The sequence below is a fragment of the Bubalus bubalis genome, chromosome 11 (genome assembly GCF_019923935.1).
Source record: "Bubalus bubalis isolate 160015118507 breed Murrah chromosome 11, NDDB_SH_1, whole genome shotgun sequence".
NCBI lineage: Eukaryota > Metazoa > Chordata > Mammalia > Artiodactyla > Bovidae > Bubalus > Bubalus bubalis.
Genome location: NC_059167.1, coordinates 17,928,620 through 17,941,105, shown reverse-complemented (window position 1 = coordinate 17,941,105; position 12,486 = coordinate 17,928,620). Strand labels below are relative to the sequence as shown.

Sequence of the window (12,486 nt, the reverse complement as noted above, 5' to 3'; positions counted from 1 at the left end):
CCCAAAGAATGAGTGATAATTTATGGTGAGGGGGGCATATCAACCAAGCCAAGGGGAAAAAACCAAAGGAAGACTATGACTTGGCTGAAAATAAATTTTTATTACTTAAAACAAAAATTGCTAAGGTGCCATCTCATTCATTTTCACTTGTTAACAATTTTTTTGAAAAAGAAGATTTATACAACTTTTAAAAAATGCTGGTTGTAAATTTATACAGTTTATTTTGATAGACAAGAATCAGAAAGTCAATTGATGCATTTTTGTTAGAACTGCTATTTTTAAATTAATAATGCTAGAATGCAGAATAAGACAAATTGCTTTAACCTTTATTATAGGTATATTAGACTTTCTTAAAAGGAAACCAAGTTTTAAAATGCTAGTTATTACTTCCTTATCACAGCACCATTTCTCATCGATGGCTCCTCTGTGGGACACCACTGTATTCTGTCATAAAACAATAAATAATTTCATTGCACAGGTTAAAAGACCTCAGAAACCAGGTCAAAAGAAAAGAATCTGATTAGCAGCAGAATTTGTTCATGTTTGATTGCAGACTGCTGGCAGACCTGGGCGGGGGGCAGGTTAAGTACCCAAGATGCCTATCGAAGAGATTTTTGGATCCATTGGATTTGTATGCCATAAAGAATATCTTGCTCAGAAGTCTGATTTGAAGATGAAAGGAGAAGATAATGGTCTGCTTTTGACCCAAGGTAAGCTTTTCTTGGGAAATATTTTTGAAGGAGTGGGAAATGTGTTACCACAGGGGAGCTTTTCAGGTAAATGCAGAAAATTTATAAGATTCTAGAGTAAAAACGTGAATGTTGCAAGTCTTCCTGGAATCTCAGGAAAAATGTGCCCAGAATGAAAGATGGCAGCTCTGGGAAAAGCTGGTGATTACTGGCAAAGTCCAGAAACGTCACTGTAGGGGAGAAAGGTCCTCTTTCATAAGAAAATGGAAAGGTAAAAAGAACATGGACTCTACAAAAGTACGCAAACAAAATCAGGCAAGACATGAATTTTAAGGCACACCTTGCAAAGACCTCCATAACCCACAGAGGATGTTTTGCTGAACACACACACACACACACACATATACAACATCCACTATGTGCCGGGCCTTGTCCTAAGTATTTGAAATATATAACATATTTACAGAAAGGAAACCTAATCCCCAATATTAGACCCTGTAAGACCTCTTGTAAGAGGCCCAAAAAGTATACTAGCGGCAGAAAGAATAGACAAACTTTTTTGTAAGAAATAAAAATTCTCATTCCAAATTGTTCCTATAATGGATAAACTGGTTAATTCTCCAGATGTTCTAATCAAGATTATCAGAAAATATGTAGCTACATTTCTGGAGTTATAATGCGTCTACCCAAGAGTTCTGAAAGTATTTGGGATGACTAAAGAAGTCAGCTGAACAATGTGTGGCCTTTATAAAAAAAGTTCCAGAGATAAACTGTGGTGATAAAAGACCAGGAAATCTTACTCCTCTGAATCCATCAAGCTGGAGGAGTCTTTAGTGAACATAGCTTATCTCTTGGGAAAACGTGGTTTCTAATGGGAAATGATCTCCCCCAGTGAAATTTATGGGATTTCAGTTCTCAAACCAGGAACTGAACCTGGGCCCTCGGCAGTGAGAGCATGGAGTCCTAACCACTGGACCACCAGGGGATTCCCTGTCCCTAATCTTGCATTTAGTGTATGAAGACTGGTTCTAATGGCCTTCTCTTTGGACAAGATGGGAACGTCCAGAGGTTAAGTAGTATGTTAAAGAGAATGTAAGGGATGTAGGTGTTTTCTTCAAAACACCAAAAGACTATGCAAGTGAAAGTGAAGTCGCTCAACTGTATCTGACTCTTTGTAACCCCATGGACTGTAGCCTATCAGGCTCCTCTGTCTGTGGAATTTTCCAGGCAAGAGTACTGGAGTGGGTTGCCATATCCTTCTCCAGGGGATCTTCCCGACCCAGGGGAACCCAGGTCTCCCACGTTGCAGGCAGACACTTTACCATCTGAGCCACCAGGGAAGCCCCAAAAAGACTATGGAAGGAGAGTTTAGAGCAGAAGTAAGACTATGGAGGAGGGAATTTTTTTTTCTAACATCAGTGCAGTCCCAAAGTGGAATGAGTTGTCTGGGAACATGCCTAAACAGAAAGTGAGTGATAACGAGTTAGAAGCATTAAGGGACTGCAATGGGTAGAAGATGATTACATTTTTTAGCTGTTTCCATTATTTCCATTATTTAGCTGTTTCTATTATTTCATTCTGTTTTAGCATTTTTGGAGGAAGAGAATAGGTATAAAGGTGACCTCAGTATAATTAAACATTAGTGTGAAGAATGAAAAAATGCCACATAGAATTGAAAAAACAAATTTGGGGGGATAAGTATATAGAAATTTGCCTAGTTATTTGCACATATCAGATATTAAATATTTCTTGACTCATTGGACTTATTTGTGCATATCAGATATTAAATATTTCTTGACTCAATGGACTTATCTGCACATATCAGATATTAAATATTTCTTGACTCAATGGACTATCTTTAAAAATAAGGTTCCCCAGGAAGTGGTGTGAGGGCCGAGTGTATTGATGTGAAAAAGCTGAGTCTACTGTGGAAACTACAAGTGTGTAGGGATACAATTCTGCTGGAAGGAAGCTGGAGGTAAAGAGCCAGACTTCAGGAAGATCTTCCAAGTCCAAGAACAATCAAGTGGGTAGACAAGCAAATGATGGTCATGTGGGAGAGAACAAGATAATGGACTTTAGGGGAAATAATTCACAAAATCGAATGCTGAATATTCAAAGTGAGCATCCACTATATGGATGTGGGCCAAGATGGCCAACCAAGTCAAATGTTAGGTCTCACCAGGAAGGGTATCAGAAACCCTGGGACTAGACAGCTATGTAGAGGATGCTAGCTGAAATGATTAGGGGGCAGGGCAGAAAGAGACACTGCTATGAAGACTAAAAGTGCAAGCTGAAAGGGGCTATTACAAAATCTAGGTCCTTGGAAAGCACACCCACAGGCCTCTTACCAGAAACCAGGGTATAGCTGTATTAGAAATACAAAGAAATCAAATTTAGGATGACAATATAAAGACAAGGGGAGGAGGAGGTATTTGCACAGGAAACACACACATACTCCTTATATACGATTGGATATGTTCATTAATCCGAGGGTTGACTGATAAAAAGTTGATTAAAAGGTGGTCTGTACAAGGCAGACACATCCTCCCAAAACGTGTCCTCTTAACTGGATGTCCCACTTCTGGCCAATGAGGAGTTGCTCTCCATCCTGCTGAGATTTAGAACGGCTGCTCTCAGCTGGCTGAGTTGGCGCTAACACAAAGTGGGATCGTGTAACTTCAGATATGGTGTTTTTCTCTGAATTACACATGGAAGGCAAAACCTTTTTCTGTAAGGGCAGGTGAGTGTAAGTAAAGGTGGGACAGGGCAAAGTGTAGGAAAAACACCGGTGTCAAAAGGTCATGGGACTGTCATCAGTTTAACATCTAAGAGGATAATTAAAATGTTCAAAGGGATGAGGCACTAAAAGGGCTGAAATGAGATTTTTCTTTGGTTGCCACGGTTCCATCCCTGGGTTCCCTAAGATTAAATTCCAAAGCTGTTACTTTTGGCTCTCTGATACACAAGAAACCTCAAAGATTTAGATTCTGGTACCAGCTGTGCATGAAGAGTGGTTAGGAAACAGTTCACAATTGATTAATTAAAATTAATTAAACCCCAATCTCGAGACCCAAGGGCAAGATCTGTCTACAAAAGCCCCTTCCTCTTGGTGAAACCAGCTGCTGGGCTTCAGTCCAGGTGGCCCCCAGACTAGCTCAGAACACAACAGAATCCTCTCCTCTCTCGTTCTCCCTTTAAAAATATTGGCAAATGCAGGCCTCAGAAGAATGGCGTGGCCTTAGTGGGAGATGCCCAGAGACTGCAGCAGGTGAAAGGTGGCCCCCAAGGCCCAGCCGGTCTCGATGTTGTTCACTTTCTTCGTGAGCTGTTGGGAAGGAGAAAAAAAGTCTTCACATTTTTATTCCATTTTCAACTCTAGCATGCATAACAAGCAGAGAATATCTTCCCAGATCATCTACATGGCCAAACCAAGGCAGCAGTGGGAGTAGCCAGTGTCTGGAGGCTTCTCCCAACCCTCCCTGCAAGTTCCCCTCCCATCACTGCCTAGTGCCCCTACCTACACCTGCCCATCTGATCCCTGAATCTTCTGGCCCAGGAAGTGGTCTCAACTCAGGACTTCTGAAAAGGATCTTCTACATAGGCTTCTGAACTCTCTCTAGTCCTGAAACTAAATATATAACAGGAGTTAGTAGATTTAGCGGAGAAGGCAATGGCACCCGACTCCAATACTCTTGCCTGGAAAATCCCATGGACGGAGGAGCCTGATGGGCTGCAGTCCATGGGGTTGTGAAGAGTTGGACACAACTGAGCGACTTCACTTTCACTTTTCACTTTCATGCATTGGAGGAGGAAATGGCAACCCACTCCAGTGTTCTTGCCTGGAGAATCCCAGGGACAGGGGAGCCTGGTGGGCTGCCATCTATGGGGTCGCACAGAGTCGGACGCGACTGAAGCAACTTAGGAGCAGCAGTAGATTTAGGGGTAGGAAAGAACATACTAAGCTTCTCAATTCATACTTTGTAATTAACCTCCTCTTCTTAAGCACTTGTTAATAACCAATCAAGGGATTTTAGGCATTGTAGGCCAGATTGTGCTTGAGTTGGTTCAGTGACTTTGGGCAAAAGTTAATTTTCTCAACTGCATAACAGGATTAGATTAGCATTTATCAAATTGTTTCTTCAGAATCCTAGAGGTTCCTTAGAAGTGCTTCAAAGGAGAAAGGAGGCAGATGGTGGTGTTCCAGGTCCCCTACCTCTGCTTCAACCAGATAACTCCATTTTTATCAGTTTTACTGGAATTCTGCATAAGCTATTATAAAGATGCTATGCCCAGGTTTGCAAATCAGTGGACTGCTTTTAATCTTCTAGCTTCTTATGACACAGTACTTCTGTGTTAACTTAATAAAATTAAGTCAACAGTCAATGTGCCAAAAGCTGAGAATGGCATGTGCATCATTATCTTGAGATTTAGTCTGTGACACCCAAGTCACACTGGGAGTACCCCCTAGCCCCACCACCCTGAAATGTCCCTCTGTCCTCAGGACCTCGATGCCAAAGTGAAGCGATCTCTGGAACTGGGAACTGCCCACCCCTGATGCAAATTCTGCTGCCACTGAAATGAAGACGTAAAGGATGCCAGAAATGGAAATGGCAGAAAATTGTCCTTAAATGATTTGGTTACTGTTGATGCTTAAGTACAGGTAGTAGTTAACTTAGTATTGCGGGCTTAGGATGAGCCCAAGCCTCCCACTGGTGTGAAATGCCTACACTAACAATATTAATAACTTACTATGTGACAGGCACTGGACTTGATCTCCGTTTTCATAACAGCCCTAAGAAATGGGTACTCTAAGGACCCCCGTGTTTTGAATCAGGAACTTAAAAGAGAGGGGAGGTAAGTCATCTAAGGTTACAGAGCTAGAAAGCTTGCAGAACCAGAGCTTGAACCCAGATCTGATGGAGAACAGAGGCATGCTTTTAACACTACGCTTTACTGACTATGGGCAAATAACTCCTTAAATGCCAATATTCTCGGCAGGTATAACAACATTAAATCCAAATACCTGTGTACAAATGAATTTATGAAATCTGTATAACATAAGAAATGAGGCACTATAAACTGATCTGGAAATGAAGAAACAGGAAGGGGAAGTGACACAAGAGAAGGGAACTTCACAAACTACAATCGACGTACTTGACCTTGAAATTCAAAGTTGCCTTGTGGCATAGTTGTATGTCTGTTACATCCCCTCTAATGACCTGTATACTATTAATATTTGAGGACAAAGATTACATCTTAATCATCTGTGTAACTAAGATGTGCAATTACTCAGTTATGGTACAGAATATAAAAAAATATGGGATGGATGAAACTTATGTGTTTGGAATAGATAACAAGCTACTACAGATTAAGTAAGGAAGACAAAGAGGGACCCAAAACTCAAGAGGCACTAAATATATGCTGCTGCTGCTGCTGCTAAATCACTTCAGTTGTGTCCGACTCTGTGCGACCCCATAGACGGCAGCCCACCAGGCTTCCCCATCCCTGGGATTCTCCAGGCAAGAACACTAGAGTTGGTTGCCATTTCCTTCTCTAATGCATGAAAGTGAAAAGCCAAAGTGAAGCTGCTCAGTCGTGCCGACTCTTAGTGACCCCGTGGACTCCAACCTACCAGGCTCCTCCCTCCATGGCATTTTCCAGGCAAGAGTACTGGAGTGGGGTGCCATTGCCTTCTCCGACTAAATATATGAGGCACACACAAAATACATACAACATACTACGTAAGGCATTCAATACTCCTGAGGTCTTAGTAAGCCACTCACTGGTGATACCCTTTGGCAGAGGTCCCTCATGTCCTCTGCCAAACAAAATCATCAAATGGACTAATGAGCAAGCTGATGCCACTGGCCGGTGCCCCTTCAAAAAGAGCAGCTTTGCCCCAGGCACCCTTTGTCCTTGTGCTCCCTTGACCACACTTTACCTACAGTACTTGAAACCACATTGTCAGCAGCAAAGACAGGCAGGACATATGAGCCCAGAATTCAGGAAGTACAGCACTGCTGCACCCCATCTGTGTGTTCCCCTTGCTTCTCACTCTGACTTTTGAAATTGATTTAATAAACCATGTGACTTGGGCATCTTAACTTGGCCACAAACCACTCTGCTCTATGACCTCTGGGATAGCTTGCCTGGTAATATAGAGTCGACCCTTGAACTACAGGGGGTTATAAGTGCCATCCCCTGTGTGGTCAAAAACCTGCATATAACTGTACAGTCAGCCCTCCATATCTGTGGATGCAACGAACTACAGATTGTGTAGTACTCTAATACTTACTATTGAAAAGAATCCATGTTATTCAGCCTGTTTTATTCAAGGGTCAACTGTACTTAGAAGCTGCTACTGCATCGAGCTGATTTCCCATATTCATGGTGCCTTGCACACTGCCTTGTCCATAGCCTGAATGAAATTATCTCCAAATTCCACCTGCAGCCACTCTGATTACTAAACAAGTTTTTAACTCTTTCTCCCCAGCTGCGGCGTGAGAGGACTGTTACGTGGCACTAGTGTCCTCTCTCTTACCTGTAAGACGGTGCTGCTTGCAAAGCCAAAGCCGTCCTTCAGCAAGGCTGTGATGTAACTGAGATCCATGCACAGGAAGGGACTGCCTGAGGTGAAGTTTTCCAGGTTATCACACACTGGCAGTGAGAGAAAGAAAAGTGCAATGCCAAGTCTGCAGCCATCGGAGAGGCATGACTTTCTCTAAATACAGACTGAGAATAAGCACAGCAGAATCCTCATTCTTCCTCTCCTGGATGCTTGGGAGTCTCAGGGGCTAGAACTGAGCAGTCACAGCCTCTGCAGGACCCCAGCTCATCAAGAACCTGCACATTTCTGACGTGACATCTCATATACTCAAAGGTGCATGGGCCCTACCTAGTTCATTTGCTATGACATGTATTTCTATGACCTAATGTTGGGGCTTAATTCAACTAAGTCCCTTATACAGTGTTAATGCTGAGACCCAGAAGACAGGGAAATACCAGTTAGTCCTATTTCACGGCCTCTGGATGAGATCAGTTATTTGCATTTACTATGGACTCCTTCAAGGAAGCCTCTGCAACTATTTCTCGTATATTCTGATGGTTAGTTTTATTACCACTGATAACACTATTTCAACTTCTTTTAAAAAAGGAAGAAAGAAATGTAGTAAGAAGAAAAGGTTTTCACCATTTGTCCAAACTCTTGTATTCTCATTTTTTTCTTTGCCACTTAATGCTTTTAACTGCTGGCAAAGATAGGAAACCAGCCTGCTGAGCGGCTTTCTGCTGGCATCAGGTGACCTTAAGGTCACTGGTGTTGGCAGGCACAGCTTCACGGGCTTGCCTTCAGTGATTTCCACTGACACTTACCTTCCCTTGCTTTTCTCTCAAAATCTTCAACTTTTAAAACACCCCCTTTTTCATAATCTGAAACAGAACAGCAGTTGAACTCAAAAGGCCTTCCAGGAAGCATAAGAAAATTTATCCTAGTGATATTTATAATAATGAAAAAGTAAAAAATTTCCAATATTAAAAATGAGATAAACAAACATGACATATGCCTACAATATAATCTATGCCATTTATTTTATTTATAATCTGTTTGTATGCTTAATTACAGCTAAAAAACTGGCCCATTAAAAAGGGGCCATTAAATACAGTAGAAAATAAAAAATTAATTCATATCTCAGGCCATGACTGATCACATATATACATTCTCACAGCTAAACAAAATGTGTTACTATTATGATAAGAAAAACAGTTATAAAGCGGAGAGAGGATGGGGTGATGAGTATATTCATTATCTTGAATTTGGTGATCGTTTCGTGGGTGTTTACACGTGTCAAAACTTACCCAATCATATACTTGAAATATGTGTGTTTTATTTTATGTCAATTATACCTCCATTAAGATGTAAAAAAAAGAAAAAAAAAGACTTCATGTATACTTGTTTAGGATATACTTCATGTATACTGGTTTAGGCTACCTTCTAGTCTCAAAAGATTCTAAACCATACTCTCCCACTTGAGTGACTTGTGAGCAAAGCAGGGTGAGCAGCTCAACAAAGCACTACAAATACTCCTTTGTCCCCTCCCTTCCCCACCACAGGCTTGCCCAGCTCTCCCCTGCACTGACACCTGGCGTGAACTCACCAATCATGTCTGTGTCCACGGCTCGGTCATAGTAGTAAGAGAAAGCGTAGAAGGAGCCTCTCTGGACCTCATCTGGTTGATGAAGTTTTCCTTGCACCACCCTCAGCACTTCGGCATAGCAGGGCTCAAAGCCCACCTCTCCTGCTGGGGCAAAGGGCAAGGAGGGAAAGTGAGAGGCAAGCTGCTGAGGGAGGAACAGGAGGAGGACCAAGGCGCACTGAGGCTCGGGACAAAGCGCTTACAGACAAAGATGAGCAAACTTCTGCGGCTTCATCCCTCTGGAAAACTGGTACCTGCTTCTCCACGGAGCTCCCTCCCTAACCTGCGTTCACCAAAGAAGCCAGGGCCCACCTCGAGGTGCCGCCCAGCACTGCGTTTCACGGTAGTTATGATAAGTATGCAGAGGCTCACCTGCTTCCTTCACTGGAAAAATTAAGTTGCTCCCTTGAGTTGAATGTCTATGCCTTTTATAATACCAAAGATCAATTACTGTTTTATCGCCTCAATTCTCTAACTGAAATAGCTAAGCATTAATTGAATCTGAGACAGTTTCACCCTGCAGAGAGCTGAGACCCTTAATAAGTTAGATGCCAGCTAAGAGGTTTCTAATGGATCCACAACACTTGGGCAGGGAAAGAGCTGCAGAGAGAGTGACAGCTGCCGTGTTCTCTGTCATGATACACTACTCCTGGAGGCACACCAACATCTCCTTGGAATTAGTTCCTGCAAAAGACAAGCTTCTCTTCTCTTGAGCTCTGGAAGAAGTTTCCCATGGGACTTTTCCAGACTTCTACTATAAACGTAATTTCAACCAGTGGAAAAAATACCACTTGCCTTCTTGATTGCCACCGTACTGGTATTTCACGCCCCCAAAGATCCACTCTGCTTCCAACCATCTCGGCAGACAGGCACTTCGGAAAGTATGTCCATCAATTCCTGGAAGAAACCAGACCACAAAGTAAGAGGCAAGGGTGTGAGGGAGAGAGAGAAAGAAAGCCAAACAAGAAGCCAGTAAGGTTAAAAGGTATTATCAAGGTGGCTGGGCCTTAAAATCATATGGAATTAGTTCCGTGACTGCTTCTTATGATATGAATTCTTACTCTCAGGGTTCACAGATGGGCTTGGTGAGCCCCCTGAAACTCCAGGCAAATTTTCATGCTTATATTTATTTGGCAGAGGGGTTGTTGGCTTTCATCATATATTAAATCTAAAACCTATAATGGAATAAAGTTCCCTCATTTCTAAAAAAGGGGGAAAAATACTGATCTACTCTTCTCATTGGTTGTTGTAAGACTTAATACACCTGAAAATGTAAACTCTGAAATGTCAAGTCATCATCACAACAATAGCTTACTGTGAACCACATGCCATACAGATTGAATTAAATGCAAAATCTCTTTTAAGGTGAAGAAAAGGGGCACAAGAAGTTTAGCTAACTGGCCCCAGATCACAAGATTGGTACTGAACCTGGTTCTGTCTGACCCCAAAAGCTGAACTTTTGACCCCTTTTCTGCCTGTGAAGAGAGGAATGGAGCTGTTCGGTTATTCTATCTGGTAAGTGGACTGCTGCCTGCACCTCCCACATAAAACTTAAGGGCCTGAGCGAGCTCCTGCCAAATTTACTCCTTGAGTTTTAATTACTGCAGATGCTTCAGCCTTCTGGCCATAGACCCCTATACCAACAGATTTCATGCTGGAAATGGTGAATAATATATCTATAAAAATATCTGAACTCATAAAGTAGAAAAGGAATTTGCCATTATTATGTCCATTATACAACATACGCCTCCTACTTCAGCATAACCCCTTCTGCCACAGAATCACTGCCAAGGCAGGGAAAAGGCAAGCTGAGGACTGGTGTCGCTCTCACCACACCCCGACCAGCAAGGCACCCAGACAAACCTGCCGTCTCCAGGGCTCCCAGGGTTGCTAGTCTTGCAGCTTTCAATCCAAATCCCAAGTAACTGTAAAATACAGGATTGACTAATTTCATGCCGGTCCTGAATTCTCCAGCTTAAAGCTCCTTCTTCCAAAAGTAATATGGTTTCTCCGTCTCCCGTTGGAGGGAGGAAAAACTTGTTCTCCGTGACCTATTCATCTCATGCAGACAACACGCAGTAATTCCTGCACAGTTCAGACCAAGGCTGTGCAGTAAGAACTTTCCATGATTTAAAGGCCAGAGGTGGTGACACTGCCTAGGGCTCCGCCCTGGGAACATCCGCAGAGAAGCTCTCATTATCCTAGCTTCTAGCCCAACTGTGATCAAATTCTAGGCTGGATCTTGAGCATCTGAGGTCAGTATAAAAGAAGCTGACACAGAGCTTTGGCTGAACCTTCTCTGAGTGTTCTGTCTCTAGAGAAAACTTGACTTATATTACTTATCTTTTTTACTCTTTTACATTATTTTTTAAAATCTTATATTACTTTTTATTTTATTATTATTACATGTTTTTAGGGCAAGAATAGAGAATCTTGGGTCCCCCAGGCTTTGGTAAGTGGCTCGGGTTTCAGTTAACAGGCCTTTGGGGACTGGCAAAGATTTTGTAAGGCTGGTCAGGTGTAACAAAATGTGAAAATGCTTTGAAAAGTTAGGAGAATCATACAATGCAAAATATTACTGCTCCATGTCCCTCTCCCTCACCTATGTGTATAGAGCTTATAAGTGCTGTTAAACATCTCAAAGGAAGTGAGGTAGTCCCTAGGGGTTTGTTCCAGGGTTTTCTGCAAAACAGAAAAAGCAAAAAGACTATTCAGGATCCACAGTTGTCTGAAGATGTTATCCTCAGTATCCCCTCCCTCTCCTTCCCTCCAAAATCAGAGACAAAGAAGACAGATTACACTGCTCATCTCACAAGACTTGAGGAATCAAAGGGACTCTGAACAGTGAGAGCAAGTTCAGTCAGTCATTAATTGACCCTACTCGGCCTGCTCATGGTGGAGCCGCTGTCTGAAAGGGGGCCCTTTCTTAGCACCATGAAATGTCTGCCAAGTGGGTTGGTAACCAGACCCTCGTATGTATCTGACTCACCTCGAACTGAGGCAGGAACGTGATTTGGGTGGAGGCCCCTCCCAGGTCCAGGGTCCCCACAGTCTCCTGGTTGTGGCCGTGCAGCTGACCTGTGAATGACAGTCAGCTCTGAGCATCTTGTGCTTCCTAGACAGCCCAACACTCCCCTGTCTACAATTTCTCTCCTACTCCTGGCATATACTGAAGGCATTCTGTAAACACTCCATGCTCCCCAGCGCCTAAGGCTGCAAGCAAAGGCTAACCAAGAAGGACTCTTGCTGCAGCTGAGGTCCTGAAGGCAGGTAATAAACATTAACTTCCTGTCTTTCCTCCCCATCCTCCTTTTTTTTTAAAACTAAAGAACAATATGAAGAAAAAAGGTATTGGTATTTTGCTCCCTGACCATGTGTGAAACCCAGTTAAGTTCTTAGATAAATGTGAGAATGTGTTACCTGTCAGAAAATTCACAGTAACCCAAGCTAATATGCCTAAAAAAGGAAAGAAAGACAAAGATTACATCCAGAGCATTTTTTTTCCCCTCTTCCTGGGCCCCACCTTTGTTCTTTTATCTCTAAATTTCGTATCTAAAACACACATTTCCTGCTCCCCATCTTTCCATTTCCCGCTATACCCT

General features: G+C 42.6%; 1 protein-coding gene across 8 annotated transcripts in view; it reads right to left on the bottom strand.

Annotated features, from left to right (window-relative positions):
* Positions 1 to 80: 80 nt before the first annotated feature.
* Positions 81 to 12,486, bottom strand: part of ENTPD5 (ectonucleoside triphosphate diphosphohydrolase 5 (inactive)) — a 35,820-nt gene continuing 23,414 nt past the window's right edge. For 7 of the 8 annotated variants that reach the window (XM_025295222.3, XM_025295217.3, XM_025295219.3 and 4 more), the window contains 9 exons: positions 12,305 to 12,340; positions 11,874 to 11,962; positions 11,487 to 11,566; positions 10,748 to 10,809; positions 9,680 to 9,781; positions 8,846 to 8,989; positions 8,064 to 8,120; positions 7,234 to 7,349; positions 81 to 4,017 (listed from right to left, as the gene is read on the bottom strand). In XM_025295222.3, the coding sequence (XP_025151007.1) occupies positions 3,931 to 4,017; positions 7,234 to 7,349; positions 8,064 to 8,120; positions 8,846 to 8,989; positions 9,680 to 9,781; positions 10,748 to 10,809; positions 11,487 to 11,566; positions 11,874 to 11,962; positions 12,305 to 12,340 (773 nt within the window). In that variant the 3' untranslated portion in view covers positions 81 to 3,930. The remainder of the gene's footprint in view (positions 4,018 to 7,233; positions 7,350 to 8,063; positions 8,121 to 8,845; positions 8,990 to 9,679; positions 9,782 to 10,747; positions 10,810 to 11,486; positions 11,567 to 11,873; positions 11,963 to 12,304; positions 12,341 to 12,486) is intronic. The other variant, XM_025295227.3, reaches the window with a different exon arrangement.